This window comes from Kryptolebias marmoratus, linkage group LG20 (assembly GCF_001649575.2).
Source record: "Kryptolebias marmoratus isolate JLee-2015 linkage group LG20, ASM164957v2, whole genome shotgun sequence".
NCBI classification, from domain to species: Eukaryota; Metazoa; Chordata; class Actinopteri; order Cyprinodontiformes; family Rivulidae; genus Kryptolebias; species Kryptolebias marmoratus.
Genome location: NC_051449.1, coordinates 15299360 through 15321465, shown reverse-complemented (window position 1 = coordinate 15321465; position 22106 = coordinate 15299360). Strand labels below are relative to the sequence as shown.

The window sequence follows — 22106 nt, the reverse complement described above, 5'->3', positions numbered from 1 at the left end:
CTGGTTGTACAGGACTCTGTCCCCACTTCTGTAGGCCTCCTCCTTGGCCTGTCGAAGCTGCCGAAGTTGACCAGTGAACCAGGGTTTGTTGTTATTGTATGTGCGGAAGGTCTTGTTGGGCACACACAAATGCTCACAAAAACTGATGTAAGATGTCACGGTATCAGTCAGTTCATGCAGGCCTGAGGCTGCATCCTCAAAAACACTTTCAATGCAGCTTCCTGACTCTTGGAGTCTTCCTCATCTTCAGGAGGTTGTCTCTGTGCAGCAGCTGAGTCAGACCTGTCCAGTTTCTTTCTCCTGAGATAATTTCTCCTGTTGAGGTTCGGGGACTTCTTTAAAGTGTTTGCTTATCTTTTTGTATTTTACCTAAATGGCGGTCTGTTTATTAAATCGTTATATGATTAAGCAGATTTAATCAGATGAGTTATATAACTGTGTGTTTCTGTGAGCTCAAACTAAACTCACTTTGAAACAGATGTTTGACAGGAACATTTCAAAATGCTCAACAGGAAACAAAAAGTCTTATTTTATTGATTTTTTCTGTAACTCCACAAGTGTGTACCACTAATTTTATGTGGATTCCATAATTAAACATAAAACTGAATAATATTTTCTTTTTATAAAGTCTTTGAAGTCTCTGTATAACTATTTTTTTTTAATTAGCTCTTTCCTGTCCAGTTGCAAAGACTTACAGGTGGAAAAAGTGTGCTTCTGTCAAGCATTAGAGCAAGATATGTATCTTATCAGTTGATCATCTTTCTCCTAAGATGGGAATGCTGCTCAACTAGTTCCCATTTTAAAAAAAGAAAAAAATTATCAATTAGTTTCTTTGTTTCATTTAAGTTGAGCGTGAAGAGATTGTATTGTGTTTCTTATGAGAACAAGCCCCCCTTTTTTAGGTTTTTCTTTCCTCAATATTTTTAGATTTCAACATAGATTAAATCTGTGAGTAAAGCTCACTCCATAACCCAGTCAGTTGTAAATGAATTTAAAAAATAGAAAATAAAACAAACACAAAAGACTCACTATAATGAACACAAAGTAGGCCTATTCGGTGACTCTTAACGCTAGTTTAAAAATTCAGGAAATAGTCGAGAAATTTTGTCTTCCATCAGAGGCACTATTTGCTTTTGTTTTTTATCTGCCCATTAATATTATTAACAGTAAGTTAGGTAAAACTGGGCTTACCTGTTTAAAACAAATATTAGGAGTGCCCATTTTAATACGGCGGGGTGCGCCCTTACACGGATTTATTCGGCCTATGGGTGTACCGTCGCTAGAGTTTCCGAGCAGGACTTGAACGCACCATCCTGTAGCGTGGCGGTGGCGGACCGTGTGACGTCGAGCGGAGGCTCTGGGTGTTTATTGTTCCTTCCTGAGCGCCGGACACTGAGGAAAAGAAAAAAAACAAGATACTGTTTTTACACGGTTCACATTAGGTTTTACGAAGGTGTAACGGTTGAGACAGCTGACTGCAAAACCCAGAGGCCATGGCGTACGCGTATCTCTTCAAATACATCATCATCGGGGACACGGGTAAGCTCCGGTTAGCATTCGGTTAGCCTTTAGCTGCAGCTAGCGGTGTATTTCCGCAGCGTTGGATAGTCCAATGACGTGGTAAAAACAGAGACGCAAGGGGTGGGATGACAGCTCCTATTCTTCGCTAATAAAATACCCGAAATGTCTAAAAAAAAACAAATAACACGCCGACAAGGCCTGACAATTAAAGCCCGGAGCTTGGTCACAAGTTCCCCGGTCTCCGTTGTAGTGGAGCGGTTGTTGACACTGGCAGATGTCGGGCCTTTTGTCCGTTCGCGTCGAGGAGGGTGTGGGGGTGTTAGCCGCGGGCTGCTAACGAAACTGCTAAATGTTCAACAAACACCTGTCACGACGGCAAATTTAACATTATAATTCAGCATGCCACGCTGGACAGCAAATAGTATACGTCCGCGTTTTGAGTTCGTCAATAATAGCGGAGCTAGCATGTTAGCATAGCTTCGTATTAAAAAAAAAAAAAGAAAAAAGGCCTTAACGCGGAGTTAAAGCCTGAAATAAACCCTGAAATGGCGTAAGGCACCTCCAGTTTTTAATGTTGACAGGTCAAGACGGTTCACCTGTTAACGACGCATTTCTCTTATTCGAGGTCGTGGGGGGTTTATGTCGCGTTGCCTCCTAAATGGACACACACAGTAAAACCCAAAGGTAATGTCATCTGTTTACAGTTTTCAGATGATGATGATGATGATGATGATGAGGGGCCTGTTAGCTTGCGGTAATGACAGCAGGTGCATGTCAAAATGCTGCTGTCAAATAAAACGCAGCATCAGTGTCTGGATCATGTGATATTTTTGTTTTTAAAGAGCTGAGGCTTAAACCTGAAATACAGTCACGATTCAAAGCGGTTTTCCACATGTATGAGACAATCCCTATGTTTTCATGCGTGTCAAACCATGTTGAGTGATCATTTTATCACTGTGACAGCATGTTTACTACAGGGATGTTGCACAAACAGGTTGTTTATTTCTAAAAGTGAACCTGGACTGAGCTCCAGCCTAGATTCATTACAGGTGTGTTTGTGCCAGAAATAATTTCAGTGCTGAGCAAATATCCACAGGAGTGAGCCCCCTTAACAAAATGATTTCCAGTTTTAAGAGTAAAAACAAAACAAAAAAATAACTTCCTTTCATGTTAAGTAAATCTTCTTGTCTCAGCTTGGGGGGGAGCAGATCTCGCCTGCACATTTTGCTGATTTGACATCTTTAATTAACACTTTGTCCATGCTTTGACTTTCACAGAGAAATGAAATCATTGCCTATTCTCATGCAGAGTGAAAAGAAAGGAGCCGTAAACACTACACCTTTAATTTGCTTGTTTTCCAAGCAGAATCGGTAAACTTGTGAGGCAACAGAAACCACGGAGTCCACTGGATGACGATGAGGAGATTAATAACTTTTTTTTTATCCTCTGCTGAAAACGGCGATCACATCAGCAGTCAACCGAAATCTCACCTGGCGTGGAACACATGAAGCTGAAACATCTCCAACCTGTACTGCGCTCATAAGTTTATCTAAAGAATATTTCAGCAAAGCTTCCCCCAGAATGAGGCGCTACGAAGCAGGACATCTTATTGTGGAACGGTGTGAGAAAAATGATCAATATTACCGCTTTTTCAATTTCAGTTCAATTCAAAAATACTTTATTAATCCCAAAGGGAAATTAAATAATTGTATATATTTTGGGGTATTTGATTCAAACTCGTCAGCTTTTTATCCCCCGTTTTTTGCAGACTAATGTAGATTCTCCTGTTGCTCCTGCTGTGTTTTATCCGTCTGTAATTATATTATATCTGGGTATAAACTGCAGTAACTGGACTTGTCTCAGTCGGGCGGGTCCGTTTGGGACTAGCTGTCAAGTTGAGTCGAAGAAAATAATTTTGTCTACGAGTTTAAAAAAATAAAAAATCAGAGATGGTTTTAGTTTTCATGGTGTCGATCACGCCGTGGTTTATCACCAAAACTCGCCATGGAAAGTCTTCAGCCTCTCCTTTATCGCCATTCCGCTCTTACCCTGGTCTACCTCTCAGTTTCTCCACGTTAGTTGTTTAACAGGACGAGTTAGAAATGTTGATTAAATTCTATCTTTTCACTCATCTGGTTATCTGAAAGCTGAGGAATGAGGAAAGACTTGTTGCCGGTCAGGACAATTTTTGAGATTTGGAGGACATGCAGGAAACAGTCTTCCTGCTAGCACTCTTTTTTTTGCTGTAAATGTCAAATATATGTAGATATTTTGTCTTCTTCTTACACACTTCAGTTCTAAGTTACTCGTTATAAACTGAACTAAACTTTCTCTCTTTTCAGTTCAGTTCAGGGGTTTTCGTCTTCTGCCACCAGTGACACACATCTGTTCAGATGTCGGGGTGTGTCGCTGGTTTTTTCTGAAATATGAACGTTTATTGCCAGGAGTCTACTGAAAAAAACATCTTGGATTCCCAAATTCACCCTTGTTTTTCTTTTTTCTCTTCTGAGTCCTAAAATAGTCCCCCCATTACGTTCTTAAACTAGTTCAGTCATTTATTTTTTTTTACAATGCAGCACAGTAGCTTTGGCTCACAGAATAAAATAACTTGATTGAACTGTTTTGATTTATGAATAAATATAAATGTGTTGTTGTTTTTTTTGTTGGACTTGGAGCCTCCAGCCAGGCTGCCCAGAGATGCAGAATCCAAACAGAAAATGAAAGTTTCTGCTCAAAAATAGTCTTCTTCAGATGTTAAATGCACCTCTTTGAGACTTTTCATCCCTGTTCGGTTTTAAAGAACAGAATATTGATTATTGAGCTAACAGGAGACGTGTATCATTCGATCACCTAAACCTTAAAAATGATCCTGGATCAGCTGTGGAGTCTGACTGAGACTGATTTAATATGAAACAGAAACTATCACTGCTGAAAATAAACCACAGCAGAGCTTTTATTAAAGCTCACAAGTTTCTTTTCTGCTTAAGGGCCATTTTGGTGAGACATCTTCATCTTCTGAGGATTAGTGTTCCAGTGATCGTAACCAACACCAACCTAAAGTGAGTCATAGGTGTGGTTCCCAGTACTTATATGATCTGACTCACTGGGTTTCTACTAAACCTGCTTGTAACTGAGCTGCTATTCTGATGAATTTATTAAAAATTGTTCTTAACACGGAGTGAAAATGCGACAAGTCACCCATTTGGTGCGGTTAGACCCTCAGACCACAGGAAACCCCCTTTATTTGTTGTAAAACTTGCACTTTTTAGCCTCAAGCATTAATAATCGGACAAGTGATTGACTAAAAACATAAGTTATTTTTCATTTTACTTCACTGTGATTCAAATGTTGGATAATGTTGGGTGTAAAAGAAGCTCTCTAAAATATAATGACCAATAATGTTTGTCATCTGATTTCTCCTTTGATGCCAGTTTCATTTCTTCTTTTCTTTTTTGTTCATACATCTGTTTACTCTTCCTGTCCATCAGCACGTCTGCATTCCTGCTCATGACAGAATTACAGCTGCAGATGTCCAGAAGTGAGGCCCTCGAATCTTAGATTTAGTTCGCTAAGACGGCTTGTAGGGGACCTTGGTCATGAAGGACTGGTTGCTATGACAACAGCTAGAGTCAGCTTTCAGAAACTGGAAAATCACATTAACCGAGTGTCCTTGTGTGATGAACTAAGCCATGGTTCGTGTCTCACTTTGCCAAATATTATCATCTTTTGTTTGTTTGTTTTTCTGAGAAGCACGATTTCCTCCATGTTCTCATCCTCAGCGTGAAGATCTTTAATTCCTGGAGGCCGTCCGCTTTCGTTAGTCTGTTGGAAACAGGCAGATGTGGGGTTTTTTCGCTTTGCTTTTTTTTTTTTTTTTGTAATTCGGTCACATCTGTCGAGTCGGGCCGGCTTAAGTTGTTTTTACTTCTACAGCGAGGTCCTGAAATGTTGTAGGCATCTTCCAGAGGGGAAGCGTTGAAGGGCGCAGTTATTCGAAGGTTTCCACATAACGTTTTGCATCATGTTCTGCCTCTTGCGTGATCTACAGACACGGCAGCAGAAACGGTGGAGAATAACCTGTCCTCCTGGTCGTGCTGAGGTTTTGAAACACACGCAGGTTTTTGTCTTCATTTTCTGATCCTCCAGGAGGGTTGTGCAAAGTCCGACTTACCTTTTTTGAATGTTAAGGAGTGATCAGGCCTCATTATCTCAGTTAGAAGCTGAAGGAGAGGGCTTTCACGGAAACATTACCCTGTTCTCCGTTAATCACAACCATAATTGTCCCCTCTCTCTCACGTTGGAAAGCCTAACAGGCTTTGATTATAGGCTGCTGTAGAGTTTTCTCATACTCTGTAGCACCATGCTGTTAACGCTTGGCCAGAAACGCAAAGCTGATTGATTGTGGCGTGTTTAGCTAATTGGACGAACACACTAAGTTACACAACATACATTAATGTTTTCTGTGTTGAGTGTTTTTAGCAGAAGGTGCCCACTGACCTCACATATTAGTATGTTGGAGCTGATGAAGGCCTGAAGATTGCTCCTTTTACTCAGCTTTCCCTCCTGCAGATCCCTCCATCCCTTATTGTTATCGTTGCACGGCCCCTTGCTTAGAAACGCTGCCTGGCAGCAGGGATCCTTGGAAACCGCTGAGGAGGATCTCTGCGTCCTGTTCTGTCACCTCCTGTCCCTCCTCCTCCTCCTCTTCCTCGCCACGTTTCACACAAATACATGTAAACGTCCTTATTAACCGTCAGCTCTGAGGTTTTCGTCTGCATCAATTAGAGTTACCGAAACTCCTGCGTCGTTCTTGGCTTTCTTTAAAGTTTTAAAACGCAGAGTGGAACAAAGACGGCTCGGTTCAGGTTGTTTCTGTTTGTTTGTCGGCAAACATCTCGTCTCAGAGACCTTGATATTCTGTCTCCGAACAGCACGTTAGTCTCAGGGTTGTAAATATGAAGAGGAAAGGCTACATCCAGCTGAAAACATCACAACAGGCTGACTAACTAAATTATTACTTCCAGGTGTTTATTCTAGTTAAAGTTCTGATTTTGAAGTCATTTATTTTTCCATCCTTGCGTGCATAAATCCAGATTGCTAAGATGTATATTTTTTTAAAGAAAGCATGTTGCTACGCACGTCTATTCCCATATGTGTGATATAATCCTCCAGTAATCAGTACCTAAGCACCATCCTTCAGTTATAAGACATAATGAGTCTGCAAATATTCAGCCACATTTAGTCTGTTCTGATTTTTTATGAAGATTAGAGTTGCTCACTTTGGTTTTTAAGTTCTGGTAGTAACACCTCGGGGTGTTGTGGTGAAGGAAATAACTCGCTCTGTCCTTATCTGATGGCCTCTGATACACGACGTCCTCACTTTATCTTCTGTTGTCGCTGTCATGGAAGCCATGCGGCACCGTTGTGTAACTTTGACGAGCCTCTGTTCTGAGCTGCGTTCGCCTAACCTTCCAGACGTGAGTGTTTTTTAAAGAAACGACCGCTGAAGGAGTCCGGTTTAGGTGCTTGTGTATCCGTGGCAGACGTCGGCGTTCGGAGCTGCGGGCGTGTTAATCGCGAGCAGATTCATCGGTGCCCTTTGTGGGGGAGAAAAAAGGAAATCGTGGCATCACACTTTGGAAGTAGCCAGCTGGTCAGCGGTTAGTTAGCCGAGTCTGGGCTGGAAAATGAGTGTAAGCTCCCTGTTGGGTCTGTTTGAACCGGATGCTGACTTCCAAGTTCCCATATTAAATATGCATGTGTTGTATTTATGAGACAATAAATCCTGTTGTACATATGGATCTCCCTCCTGGGCGTCCTCACCTAAAAAGTGTCTCTGCACCACGTGTACAATTCATGATATAATCCTTTTTCTCTTTTTTTTTTATTTCCAGGTGTGGGAAAATCATGTCTATTACTACAGTTCACAGACAAGAGGTTTCAGCCAGTTCACGACCTCACTATCGGTAAGAGCGCCTGTCCACCGTTCACCTCCATTGTCGTCAGGAGAACTTTACTCATTCAGAGTTTGTTAAATGTCATAATTTAGCCATCACTGATGACACACAACCGGTAGCCAGTTCTCATCAGAGAAAAACAATAATAGAGTTGGTGCCGTCAGGCCAGCGGGGTGAAAGTAATTAGCTGCTGTTTGTTAGGTATCAACAACCAATTATTACTGACTGAGCTGGTGCTTCGGAGCAGGTTTTATTGACACCACGCCAGAATGTGATGACTCTTTAATTTACAGCTTTTAGGACCTATAGACACAGTTGGAGAAATCTACAACTAATGTGACTTAACTACGACACGGGCCAGAGGTCGAGGTCGCAGCGTTTTTGGTTTTTCTGATCTTTATGGCGGATGGACGTGCTTTAAATGAAGTTTTAGTCCTTTTGTATAGAAGCCGCATTAATACATCACGTCTAATATAAGCCCGGGGACCTCGGCTCGCCTTTCATTTGCTCTGGCCGGATGCTTCTGGCCTCCTTGTTCAAACAGATTTTTCAAGCAGACGGTCAGGGGTTGGGTTAATCTCGATGTTTATCTAACTTAAAGAGGGTGTAACATGAAAGGGCTGCGCCGAGGATCGTGTCTAAGAGCCGCCGTTCTCAAGCCTTTCAGCCTCTAACCAGCAAAAATAAACGAGTGATCGGGACTTCTACTGGTCTGAGTTCAGTCCCCTGCAGGGAACCCCTGATTTACGGGAGGATCCTAACTGATCTGAGTGCTGCAATATGAAGAGTAAAAACAAAGCCACTGACATCTGAGACAGTCCGTTTCAGTTTTTAATCCAATAAATTAACAGTTTCTGGTCTGTAAATTCTATGTGCTGTAAAGACTCTAAATTATGCTTCATAATAAGAGTTCAAAGATGTGTTTATCTCCTAATTTTTCCCTTTTGTCTGTTCATATGATGCTCAAGTCTCAGCTCACTATTTGCTGAACTCTTATTAAACAAACCTTATTTATAAATCCTTTTTTTATAGGTATCATATGTTCATTGTGTACCTAATTATTCAATTATTTCAATTTCTCTCTGTTTTTATCTGTCCAGGTGTGGAGTTCGGAGCAAGGATGATCACTATAGATGGCAAACAGATCAAATTGCAGATCTGGGATACGGTAAATAATACATTAAATGTTTGTTTGTGGTTAATTTTTTTAAAGATCCATTTGTTTTAGCTGTTCCTGCAGATGCAGAACTCTATAAACCAACCAGCAAACATTAATTAGAGAGATAAACCTTAGCCTTTTCTTTTCTTTTTAGTTAAATATAAACTGGTAGTATCTTTGTATTCATCTTTTTTATTAATATGTGTGAACAGACTGATTTGTGATTACTTAATGAGTTCATCATAAAGAGAGAATAATTAGTGGCACTTAATAGTTACTAATACTGTAATAAGTTTAAACTTCTTCATGTCTGGACACTTTTGGTCCTAAAGCCAGTTTAAAGTCACATACCTGCTCTGCATTTGTATGAAGCTTTTTGGTTTTGGGCTGTAATCCATGCTGACTGCTTTCCTCAACTCTTTTAGTTCCTTCAGAAAAACTAAATCTATCATTTTTGCAGAAGAACCAAGTTCTGTCAGAGCGTTTGTTTTCCTCAGCGGAACAAGAGCCTTGATTAATTTAATGAACTTACCATCAGATGTTGGTCTGCTTCTCTGCTTGTTCTGAACTTTAACACATCAGTGGTTGTAAAAATGTTTTTCTACCATATTTTGTCATCCTGGTGAGTGTTGGCCACAAACTGAAACCGAAGCAGCAACATTAAAACCACGTGTTAAAACACTGTGTGCTTCTTGATCGGCTTCAGTCCTCCAGTCACTGTAAGTTAAATGAAGGAATGGGGTATTGTTTGTCCAGTAACTTGATCTCTTTATGATCTACAAGTCGTTGTCACCCCCAAAAAAAACAGATTATAATGCCACATTTCTTTACTGAAGTTGGGTTGAGGTTTTAATTCTTGGTTTAGTAATGTTGCTGTTCTCATCCAAGTTCATTGTTCATTGCTTTAAGGTCCTTTTGTAAATTTCCTGAACTTTTCCAAGCTACTCCAAGCAAAAAGTGTGTATAAATAAAAGCAACGGTGTGACAGTATCACAGAAAAGCATTATTTTGTTGTTGGACGGCTGCTACGTGCAGTTTAGGCAGCTGACCAGCAGGTGGAGTCAGAGCTCCGTGGAAGGAAGCTGAACATCATCTTGTCCTGGTTTTCATGTCTCAGTCTGCCGCCTGGTTTCATTTGGCTCTACATAGCTGAGTCTGTCTACCTGGTCGTCTAGGTGTAGAATAATGACGTTCAGACTGAAAGCCTGCCGCGCTGAGTGGCTGTTGTCTTTATGGGAGGTGCGCATTCGAACGCCGTCACCAAAATGCAACCAGCAGAGAGACCATTTGGATCATTGTGTGGGCTGCACTTGCCATATGAATAAGTGTGTGTGTGTGTATGTGTGTGTTTCTGCACACAAGCCTGTTGGCCAGATGGCAGACAGACACAGCGTTCCCTTTCTTTCACCCTTATTTATCATTTATTCACTAATAGCGTTGCAGGCTGGTTGACTGCTCTCTGAATTGCTTACTGGCTGTTCAGTGACCAGCTAACTTGGTGTTTTTCTCCAACTCATATCCTAAATCGCTTTCTGACCGACTAACCTGCTGTGTGACTGATGGGTTTTGTAAACCCTGTAAAGGCTGATTTCATTGCCTCCATGCTGGGTTTCTGAGCGACAAACTAGCTGCCTGGTTCTCCGACTTGCTGAATGATTCATTGACTGACTGTGTTCCTGCTTGCGCGTCTGTCTGTCTGTCTGGTTTTTCTCAGATGAGGTCAGAGCTGTGCGGGATTTGCAGCTGCTAGGATGAAGTGCCGTTTTGTTTTCTGCTCCGGCCCGGACGAACACAGACAACATTGTTAATGTACACTGGACGGAGACAGAAAATGAATAGACATTGTGTTGGGGAGGGGGAGGGGGGGTGGGTGGCAAGAATGCTGGATGGTGAAAGCAGTGATGGAAAGAGGGGAGATTGATAGGGAGGGAATGAAAAGATGAGTGATGGAAGGAAGACAAAGGAAAGGTGAGACAATGAGGGGATAATAATGGAAGGGGGGGTACAAGGTGACCTGCTGAGCTGGATGGACTGTCAAGTATGACATAAATGCTACATGTCTAATTTGCATACTGCAACACTGCAGCTAATTTGACCTTCTTTGTTTAGCATAGATTGAGAAACTGGGAGGTTATGCATGCCAGCAGAGAGAAAGTAAGGCTTCTGTGATGGATAGACGGAGAGTGAAAGAGAGAACTCTGTTGTATCCAGTTACAGGCTTTGCTCTGTCCTCTCCTCGGTTGCCGAAAACCTGGAGCTGGACTCCGAACCAGGCACGAGGATTTGCAGATAAAACACTGAGGCGGCGCGGCCGGAGTCGACCTGCAGCTCTCAGAAGAACGCATCGTCATGCACGACTATAGACGTTTGAGTTCTTTGGGTTTCAGTTTTTTCCCCGTTCTGCGTCCCTCCAGGCTGGCCAGGAGTCGTTCCGGTCCATCACCAGGTCTTACTACAGAGGAGCAGCAGGAGCACTGCTAGTCTATGACATCACGAGGTAACCCAGCCAATCACACACAATCAGGATGCCTTCAAAATACGAGCACTCGTAATACGTGTAATAATGTAAATACTCTTTCAGAACTAGTTCCTGGGATTGGGACCGTTTAACTTGCTCTGTTAAATACGTCCTTTTTTAGCTTCTCTTTAACAAAATCATCAAGTAAAAAAAAAAGGAGTGGAAACTTTTTTTTTGTTATATAATTTTTCGAGATATGGAGATAAATGTGCAAAAAACGACCTTCCCTTGTGAAGACGTGTACGTGTATACTTGTGATATCTCCAATCTTTTATAGCGTTCGGTTCTCCCCACCCTGCTGTTCCTGCAGACATGTCTGAACTAGCTGCTGCTCCTCAGCGAGATAATATTTAGCCTGCCGACATCTAAAGCTCCTTATCTGAAATCATGAATGAAGCCACATGACAAACCGTTTGATTAGGTTCTGGTCTCCATCTTATTTATGTCTGACGCATTTGGGATTTTGAATTAAGTTTTTTTTTGTTGTTGTTTGAACTTCTGGGACTACAGAGCTCATAAATCCAGGTTTTATTTTTGTTCTGTTGTTTTTGGTTCTCTGTAGCAGTACAAGAGGTGATTAACACTGATTCATATGTCCTTTGTTTCACTTATATTTGGTTGTAAAGTGCAGATTTATCTGCATTCCTTTTTTTTTTTTTAAAAAAAAGGCCCAAAGTTGAGGCTTAATGAAACATTGAACATTACCAGAAGGATTAAAGTTTGTTGACAGAGACTAGCTGCAGATGACATATACAAATATAATAATTTGTCCAAGTTAAAATCAAATAAAGTCATAACAATCTGATTCTGTAAGCCACTCCTTATGGTGTTGGTATTAAAAGAAGATGACTTGCATTTTTTCATTTAGATCTACTCAGGAAAAAAAGAGGTTTTTGTTTTTTTTGTACGTCGTTGTTCCTTTAAATGGTTTCAAACATTGCAAGAGGAAGTAGCACGCGTCTTTCGCCACTCTTCAAGAGAAAGTAAAATCTCTAACATCGTCTGTTGGTTTGTGTGTAGCAGCAGATGGTTGATCTGTGATGCTTCCAGTTTCAAAGTGCACGCAGACTGAAACCAGAAATCTGCTCGTTCTAACAGAAGGGACACCTTCAACCACTTGACGACCTGGTTAGAGGACGCCCGCCAACATTCCAACTCCAATATGGTCATCATGCTCATTGGCAACAAGAGGTAACATTATTTTTTTTCCCCCCTCCACACAGACGGGTACATACTGGCCTACATACGACGGGACAATCAACAATATGCGGCAGCCATTTCTGTGGTTGCGTTTATTGCAAGTGTTAAACTTGCTATACGTTTGTCTCTACGATCATTATTGTGCTGTTTTTGTATTTCATGTCGTGTTATTTCTTAACTGAACACGTATCATCGTCTGTCTGTGTCTCAGTGACTTGGAGTCGAGGAGAGAGGTGAAGAAGGAGGAAGGTGAAGCTTTTGCCAGAGAACATGGCCTCATATTTATGGAGACCTCAGCCAAGACTGCCTCTAATGTAGAGGAGGTAATCACACACACACACACACACACACACACCAGCTAGGATTTGATTTGATGCCTTGATGATTTGATTAGGCTAACAGCTCACCTAAACCTGAGATTCAAACTGCAGTAAACACGGCTTGTCTCTGTAAAATATACACTGCTCCTTTCAGAACAACACAAATGCTAAACAGACAAATGCATCTCCAGCTACGCCAGAATTTCACAGCCATTATCTGTTTGTTCACCTGTTGGTATCTGTAGCTTTAAACTACTTTACTCTATTTATCTGAAACACAAATACAATTTATTTATTTCAAATCCAACTTTTATATGTGCTACTAAACTGTGATGTTTTTCTAAGTGACCTCAGTCTGAACGATCGTGACTCTTTTCATCTGAATCGATCCAAACATTGATTTTTATCCATGCCAACGTTGTGCATTTTAAAGCTCAGACCTCCGCACGTCTTCAGCTACAGAACAGAAGTCCAGTTGCTTCGTCTTTTTTAACTTTTTTCAGATTCTGCCATGTCCTGGATGACTGAGAATCAACCACAACACATGATGCTTACTCTGGTGTCGGATCATATTGATACTCGCGGGAAGAGAGTCTTCTTTACTTTCAGTAGATCGCTCCTGTTCCAGGAGTGTAATTCTTTGCCAGATAATAAATTAGTTGGCTCCGACTACACAGCAACTTCAGAATTTATACACTCATGCTAACGTGTAGCATCCATATTTATTTCTGTAAACACAGCGTGCTGCGTGGGTCATCATGTTGTCTTCTGTGCACGTGGGTTCTTTAGGGCCTCTGACCGTCCACACTGCTGATCTGATTACCAAATATATTATTAGCATGCAGTTTGAGTCTGTGACTTATTGCAGTCTTTTGTTGTACTGATATTATACACATTATTGCTGTAATGACAATAAATGTTGTATATATTATGCAGCCCTAATGCTCAGATATTAAACATCAAATCTGATGACAGTTAGCCTGTTAGCATTGTCGTTCTGTCTATATTAGGATACCAGTGTCAGCGCTCTGTAGTGTATCCACAGTGAGAGCCTAGCCTGACTCTGCTGCACCTCTCATGCATAAACATGCGTCCAGGTCACAGAGTTTAGGTATCTCTGGAATCCCCAAAGACAGTCTTAACCATCTGGATGAAAACATTCACCTAATTTTTCAAAAATTCTGTAATGATCCACAAACTTTATGACATTGGAAACTAGGGGCATTAATTCATTCAGCTCTTTTTTTTTTTTAAATATATATATTCTTCAGATTTGTTCCAGCTACCCAGAGTACTTGTATTAAGTAATTTCTTCTCCGTCTTCACTGTCTTAGTAGTTCAAGTGATAAATGCCCGAAGAGCTAGTTGTCCTGAATAATTAGAAAACAGCGCCGCCTGAAGCGTTTCTTTGGTAGGGTTGTTAGACTCGCAGTAAATCTCCTTGTTGAGGTGTTGCGCCGCGGATGACAGTGACGGAGTCTAACCTTGCCAGCTTCACATTAGCACCATGAACCGCAGCGAGCACGCTGACCGCACGGCTCCGCCCCGCAACACAGACACACCCCTGCCGTTGTTGCAATGAATGCGCGATACGGTCCTCTGGGACCCCGTTCTCACTTATCCAATCACATAAATAATCCCATCCTACACAGCACAGCATGCCGCCCAAAGGCACCGTACTCCTATGTGTGTGTGTGTGTGTGTGCGTGTGTGTGTTTACATTGATTTTTTATTTTTTTAAACCCTAACCTTCTCTTGCCTAGCCTATATCCTGCAAACACTTACACCCACACCGCTGTCGATCAGAGCTCTCTTTGGGGTTAAGATGAGGGGGGAGGTGTGTGTGTGTGTGTGTGTGGTATGATTAATTTGTCTCATTAGTGTCCTCTGAATCCTCCTGATACCACTCCTCTCCTCCCTTCCCTTCATCTCTTCTCACTCCATCCCTCCTCATCCCTTGACGTCCGTCATTTGCTCTTTACCTCTCCTCCTTCGCCTCCCTCTTCCACTCGTCATCCTGTTTTTTTCTTTTTTTTTTTCTCCCTCCCTCCTCCAAAATGTCTTCCTGCCCTCTTCCATTCATTTCTTCCTCCCTCCTTCCCCCATCATCTCCCCTCCGTCTTCGAGCAGTATATCAACCAGTTAAAGTTCATACATATTCATAACCTCCACCCCACCTTCCCTCAGCGACATCCAGCAGCCAATCGGTGCGCAGGGTTTGTCGTCAGGGTCTGTGGGTGGACACTGGGGTTGATGGGATGGTCTTTAGAGACAGACAGAGAGATTCTGTAAGCATGTTTTCATCGTCTCATCTCACCATTCTCTCTTAAATCCTTCACTGAGCTCTTATCTTCCACCTCTGCTCACTTCTGCGCTTGTTTTTAATGTGTTTTTTTTTTTTTTCCTAAATGCATCCTCTGTTGTGTTCATGTTCTACTTTTTTTTAACGTTTCAGTTTAATGCTCGTTCTCTCTCCACCATGCCGATGCTGCTCCATATTCATTTTCTTTGCTTCTTTTTCTCTCCTCCTCCATCCCTCGGTTCTCGCTCTCTCTCTCTGTCTCCGTTCATCTCTACAAATATCCTAAAAAATCCATCAGCTGAGTTCAAGAAAAAGGAAAGACGAGAAAGAAGTGAAGGGTGCAGTGATGTGTGGAGAGGAAAGGAAGGAGGACAGAAGTGAACAGGACAGTGCACTAGAGAGCACCCTTGGGCTCAGTCTATTTTTGACAGGGTGTCAGATAGGAGTTCAGGACATATTTTCAGCTTCTGAACACATTTTCTTGGGTGGAGAAAGCTTATATTTGCATATAATTGCTTATGTATGTGTTCTGGAACGAACTTGTTGGTCCACAGATTTCAAAGTGTTGGATGATGTCAACTTGCAGTCTATCCCAGTTGTTGCTCCTCAGTTTTAGCTCATTCAAACACATAGCCGTAAATCTAGTCTCTGGAGACGAAAGCATCAGAACCTGCAGTCGCTCTGGGATCTTAATGCCACTTTACTCAGTCATCTTTGATCCTTTCGATGCTGAGGAGGAAAAACAGGTTGCGTGTAGTCTAGGTTTATCCTGCTCAGATCCTAATTTTGATCTTCTTGAAATCAACTGCATTCTCTGACAAAGTCTGCAGTCATGCCACATTAACTTCTGAAGACGTTGAAAAAGAGCTTAAAAAGATTTCTCAGGACTGTGGACATCTTAAGCTCTTAAATACTCATCAAAACAGCATTTTAGCAGCGTGCTCCAAAACAGCCAAGTGTTGTCTTTGCGGGGGATGTTGGTGGCCACAGGAAGTTGTTTCCATGTTTGCACTTGAGTGTGGTGGTTTATTCTAGCTTGCAATAAAGATTAAAGAGTTTGCTAAAATGAGGTAAACCTACGACGAGCACCGTGGGACTGTTCGTCGATGACCAGCAGGTGATTGGTTCACTTCATACTTCAGAGAAAACGCAGGTCGCTGAAGTTTTGCCTAAGTAGTTCTGGTCTGCTTTACTTCTCTGGCTTTGTTTAACCAAATCTGATGAACTAACGATAAGGAATGGACTAGCTTGTGTTGATCCAAGGGTTTGAATACTTCACTCCCAAATAAATTAGTTTAAATTGTGGACAAAAGAAACTAGACAGAACATGGCAGCCGTATGCTGTCCTGAGCTACGTAGAAAATGCACATTAATTTTATTGCACTGTTGTATAAAATTCATGTTTATAATTAGCCTTTATAAAAATAACAATCTTCACTGGCAGAGCGTTAAATTATCTCTTATAGCTACACACATTTCATGCTTTTTCTCCACTTGCACTACTTTTTTTGTAACTTGTACATTTTTATTTCCTCTTCTAACACTAACTTGATTTTACCAGCAGCTGACAGACCTTTTTAATAAAACATTTAACAAAGAAATTTGCACTTTCTGTCCTTATTATGACAGATAATAAAACAAGGGGCAGGATGTCACTGTGATGACAAGTTTTACCGTCTTTAACCAGTTGTTGCGTTAGAAACCTGAACGAGAAATGAAAAGTCAGACAGCTTTGGAGCCAGGTGGTGTTATTGAAACGTCCACCGAATTTGTTTGCTACTAATGACGTGGAACTTGTTTGGGGGAAAGCATTTTCATGGCAACAAATCTGGCTCGTTTACAGCAGTCCGCTTCAGAAATATGGTTCGGTTCTTACTTCATCTGTGTCACTTCCTGTCTCCATGTCAGGCTTTCATCAACACAGCCAAGGAGATCTACGAGAAGATCCAGGAGGGAGTGTTTGACATCAACAACGAGGTGAGACAAGTTAAATCCCTGCCTGTCTTTCTCTTTAAACCTTTCTATTCTTCCTTTTTTTCCATCCTCTTTTTTTCTGTTCAAGTCTTTGTTCTCTTCTCTTTTCCCTCGTTCTCCTCGGTGTGAGTTTCCAGCAGTGTGTGTGGTTTGCCATGCTCCCTCTAGCCTCAAAAAAAAAAAAAAAAAAAGAGGGAGAGGGGGAGGGAATAAAACCCTCCTCTGCTTCCTTTGACTCCAGCCAAGCAAAACTCCCTGCGTTGCTCTTATCCCCTGCTTCATTTTCCACTTACACTCTTCACTCCTTAACTCCGTCTCTTTTCTGTCTCACTCTCTTGGCGTCTTGCCAGCTCATAAATTCCTCACATCCCACAAGGTCTCGGTCATTCAGCAAGAAAACAAACACTCACTCACTCAGCCAGCCAGCCTGCGAGCTGCCTGTCAAGCCGGTCGGTGGGTTTGCGATTCCCGTCAGCCAAATTTCCCTTCGCGGCGCAGCAGCCGAGGCTGGAAATTCCAAGTTGTCCGATGAGTTCAAGCGTTAATCGCATCGCCGGCACTTAAAAAACCGACGAACCTGAAAACAGAGTTTAGAGTGGGTCGGAAAATGAACGTGTTCATAAACGCTTGCACGTCTGCGTGACGGTGCATCTGCGTACAGGCGACCTAAACGCTGACCGAAACCAAACCTCACGGGCAGATGTGCTCGCACATGAACTGCCCCCTCCTCCCCGATCCCTGTCCTCGACTCAACTGTGTCCTTTCGCTTGGGCCTGCTTGCTGCCAGCTCTGAGACTCTCACAGGTCAAAGGTCATTTTTGTGCAGCTTTGACCGTATCCCTGCACTTCTACTTATTCATGCTGTTAAATCAAAATGGAGACCGAAACCTGCCGTTTAGTCTTTTCAGTTTCGTTCAACCTGACTTTAGCTAATGTTAGCTGCTTTTCTTTCTGGTAAGAAGAAACAAATTGGCTTTAGCCTGTTGGTAACAAGAAGCACATTTGACAAGAGATGTGTTCAATCCTGGTCCTGGAGGGCCACTAACCTGCAGGTTTTCGTTGTTTCCCTGCTCCTCAGCAGGTCTTCAAGCTCTGCAGATGCCTCTTAATCACTCGTTCATTCAAATCGGGTGTGTTGATGCAGGGAAACATTTAAACCATGCAGGATAGTGGCCTTCCAGGACCAGGATTGGGCATTACTGGTTAACAAACCATGAAACACATTTGCTTAATGCCTGCCTCGTGGCTGTTCCAGCACACACACACACACACACACACCCCACAACAACGAGCGAACGGTTGTCGTTCCGCCACTTTCGGACAAGAAAGTGACCAATCGAAGACTCGGGCCTTAAAGAGATGGGAGCTGACAAGCAGAAATCTACACGATATATATATTTTTGGGATGTAAGAGAATACAAACCTTCTCTAGTAAACCCCAAATTAAAAAAGCATGAAGCTGTAAATTAGTATGAAATGAACTCTGTGCTCCCAGGAAACCATGGCCGTTAGTTTAGCAGACGAGAAAGATGACGTGTCGTCTGTAGACGCGAAAGAGAAGTTTTAAGACGACAAAAAAATACATCGGTTTTCATTTTCAGCACAGATAATTATAACTAATTTCCTGTATTTCTGCCAACAAGTTCCCCTGAGTGTTATCCACTTCAGTTGTAAAGAGTTATCTCCCTCTTGACTTATAACAACAAACAGAGCAGCGTTGATCTCCAAAACCCTTCTTGGATTTTGTCCTGAAGTATTTATGAGGGAGGAAGACATCCACCATTCCTAATTCTGTCTAATTGGTTGTCAGAATTAGAGATCAGTAAGAACAACTTCAGTCCCGTTTGAATCTCTGCATGACGCGTTCAAGGACCAACCGTTTATTTTCAGTCGTCCAAATGGTTATTTCTGCAGCCTGGTAAATATAAAATCAGGTATCCTCTTAGAAACCCTGTTAAAATCCTGCCTCGTTCCCGTGAACCCAGGTTCTCGTCTCGTGAAGAAAGCGTCTCATTCACACCCCCAGCAGTTAAGAAGCCGAGCTGTGTGAGAACTTGCTGGTTGTGTCCACATCTGGATTCAACTTTGTCTGGCCCCGTAGCCAGCAAACCCAGGTGTTGGGCAGACGACGCAAGGCCAGCCAGCCAGCCAGCCAGCCAGCCGCTCGGCATTTCTTTTTGTTATTAGTAACAGTGAGGCGACGTGAAGGCAGGCCGGCCGGCCAAACCGCATCAGCTGACTGGCTCGGGGAGAGGAAAGGGAAGCCCCAGCAGAAATGTTGGCAGCCACTACAAGAAAACACACACACTCTCCTGACACACACATGGCCTTAGCTCAATAAATGTGATTTAAAGGCATACAGTGTTTCCCAGAGGCACCGCTGCTCCTGAGTGTAGGAGGGGAGTTACTCTGAGAGGAGATAAATATATACAGAGGGAGAGCACGAGCGAGGCTGAGGCACACCGAGATGATGAAACACAGAGGCAGAGTGAACACTACAGCTCAGAGAGATGAAAGTGTCTCCCCACCACCCACCTGCCTGCCTCCTTCTCAGTTTCTCCTCTTTCCTTTCCTTTTTTTTTATCCCGGCGTCCTTGAGCACTGCTGCTGGTGTTTCCTTTGCCTTTGTGCGGCGCAGCAGCACCTGTTGCTTCCTCTGTGATGTGATCTAATAGAAATCCCCCACAGGCACCCCGCACCGCTAATCTCGCCATGAAAGCAATAAAACTGTCTTTCTCAGGTAGTTTTTATTTCGTTTTGTGATTATAACTGCACATTTATGTCCGTCGACTAGACGTGTGATTAACATTTTTCTTCGCCAAGGTAAATGCAGAGTGAGTTTAGGAGGTTAAAAAGTTCACAGGTCCACTGGATGTACCCAAATAAAAACCAAAGACTAAATGTTTTTGTGGCACAGAGTAGAAGTGATGAATGAGTTGTGTGCGATTAAGGCCTGCAGTGTGAAAGTGCTTTCAGTGGTCAACAAAGCTGGAAATGTTCTGTATAAATACAGCCTGGCTGCCATTTATATTCTCCCTAAACTCATTTATTTCCTTACTTGGTAGCTGTGATGGATAAAATAATGTTCTGCAGTTGGTTGTGCTGCTTTACCACCTAGTAGTCAATACATCTGACTACAGTGAACAGGATTTTTGAAAATGCTGGAAGTTACAGAGAAATTTCCCTGAAATGCGACGCCGCCTAAAATGTAAACAAAGGGCATTTATTGTGCTTTTTTTTTTTTTTCCCAGTTTGGTGGCCACGCGTCGTGGGCCAGTTTAAATGAAGTGTTTAGATTTTGTGTGTGTGTATAAATACAACCGGTTGACGATCTGCTGTCTGTTAGGTGTGTTCTTTACTGAACGTGGTGCTGTGCGCTGCGTTTCAGTCGTAACGAGGACGGCGTTCTGCAGCTCTGCAAACGAAGTCACGCTGTCGTGTTGTTTTAAGAGACAAGATCTATCACCTTTCCAAACAAGTCCGACTTGTTTAGTCTTTTCTAATTCAGCTGCCATAAACTTAAACATTAAGTAAGCTGACGGAGGCCTGGAGAGTTTACGGTGTAGCTCTTTATTCTATTTCTGAGAAATGTAGTCTGGGTTTAGGATGAACCGGCAGGAATGTTTGTTACATATTACGACTACTGTCTTGAATCTTTTCTAATCTATCTTATTAAATGGACTGAATTATTTAACAATGTCCTTGACCCCTAAAATTATTGATATCTTTTCTCTATCATCACACAACTGACCTCTCATCAGCAAACCGCCACAACTTTTGCTCACCTAAAGATTGCGTTTATTTTATTTTAAGGTTTGATTAGGACCAGATCATTTCATATTTTTGATCTGGTTTGTAAAACCTTAGAATCCAAAGAGGATTTAATTTCTGTTTTTGGTTTCCGCAGGTGCGTAAAGAGGAAGCAAAAGCAGAACTCTTAGGTTACGCTCACGTTATGTGTTGTCCGGTTCTTTGACTGGAGGAGAGTCTATTAAAGACCTGTCAGTGAGGCAGTCTGCCTGTTTGCTGCTAAAACGTAACAAAACGTTTATTTCTGATAGAAGGGGTTTGTGCGTTTTGGTCTCACCAGCTTTGTGTTGTGAGACAAATATAAATTGTTGTTTTTTTTACTCACAGCCGTGTGTCTCTGTCTCCACGCAGGCTAATGGTATTAAGATCGGACCCCAGCATCCCACCACCAACTCCACACTGTCCAGTAGCCAGGGAGGCCAACATGCTGGAGGGGGCTGCTGCTGAAGCCCCAAAACTCCCCTCCCCCTCCTCCTCCTCTTCCTCCTCCTCTTCCTCCAGTCCTAACCTCTTCCTCCTCCCTGCCCTCTCCGACCCTTCGTTGCGTTTCTACAGAACTGTCCAGACCCACTAACAGTTTAACTTTTCTCTGCCGCTCCACCCGTTCATCCATCCATCTCTGAGTGTCTTTGACCATCCCCATGGGTCTGGGGGGGGGGTCGGCGTGACTTCCTACAGTCTTACGAGGACCGAGTCAGCTCCACCTGCACATTTAATTCAGAAGTCTTCTGGTTCACCTTTATTTTTGTTGCTTTTGGTCAGTTAAAAAATGATTTTAAGCTTTTCATGAAACAAAAAACTGGCGCACTTGTGGAAATTGTTTGGGTTTTATTTCAGCTGTTTGGTTTATACGTTCCCTTTAGATCCACGGGGATTTTGTCGGGGTCACACAGCGCTATCAGCTGGCAGTGGCAGGCGGGCTGGCTTTATTTAGACCGATTTAGAACAGGCGTTTAAACGGCTGACTGTACGGAACAAACAAGGCTCTGTGTTGTCTATACACACATCTGTATGATTTTATTTTTGTTTTTTTTATAGACAGCATCGTTAGCAGGGTGTGTTTCCACACGCCGAGTCGGTCTTCATGCTGTGCCTGTGCGTATAGGGATGATACAAGTATTCCAGGATGTCGGGTTGTGAGCTATGGGAGGTCACTCTGTATTATTTGTTCATAAAAACATGCAAATCACGTCATTTTTTTGGTCCATTCTTTCCCTTTTCTTTTTTCCTTTTTGTGTGCTCACAGATGATTTGTATTTCATAAACACTAAAAACTGGTCGGGGCTTAAAAAAAAAAAAAAGAGTAAAAGAAACATTTTTTTAAAGCCTGGGTAAGAGAATAAAA

At 42.3% G+C, this 22106-nt stretch overlaps 2 protein-coding genes across 4 annotated transcripts in view; one reads left to right on the top strand and one right to left on the bottom strand.

Annotated features, from left to right (window-relative positions):
- ca8 (carbonic anhydrase VIII) overlaps positions 1–1384 on the bottom strand; it is a 22119-nt gene extending 20735 nt beyond the window's left edge. Inside the window, exon 1 of one of the 3 annotated variants that reach the window (XM_037981791.1) lies at positions 1248–1384. The gene's annotated coding sequence lies outside the window, so the exon portion shown is untranslated. Of the gene's footprint in view, positions 1–1191; positions 1211–1247 lie in introns of those variants that run through there. The other 2 variants (XM_037981794.1, XM_037981793.1) reach the window with 2 other exon arrangements.
- Positions 1342–22106, top strand: rab2a (RAB2A, member RAS oncogene family). Its single transcript, XM_017422263.3, has 8 exons — positions 1342–1539; positions 7416–7487; positions 8579–8646; positions 11052–11134; positions 12254–12346; positions 12567–12678; positions 16886–16954; positions 21113–22106. The coding sequence occupies exons 1-8, from the start codon at positions 1494–1496 to the stop codon at positions 21206–21208; spliced, it is 639 nt and encodes a 212-aa protein (XP_017277752.1). The 5' UTR covers positions 1342–1493; the 3' UTR covers positions 21209–22106.

Bases quoted from the DNA above. Each gene is read 5' to 3' on its own strand.
- rab2a (XM_017422263.3), top strand. From the start codon at position 1,494: ATGGCGTACGCGTATCTCTTCAAATACATCATCATCGGGGACACGG. The intron at 7,488-8,578 runs GTAAGAGCGCCT...TTATCTGTCCAG, and splicing joins AGTTCACGACCTCACTATCG to GTGTGGAGTTCGGAGCAAGG. The intron at 12,347-12,566 runs GTAACATTATTT...TCTGTGTCTCAG, and splicing joins ATGCTCATTGGCAACAAGAG to TGACTTGGAGTCGAGGAGAG.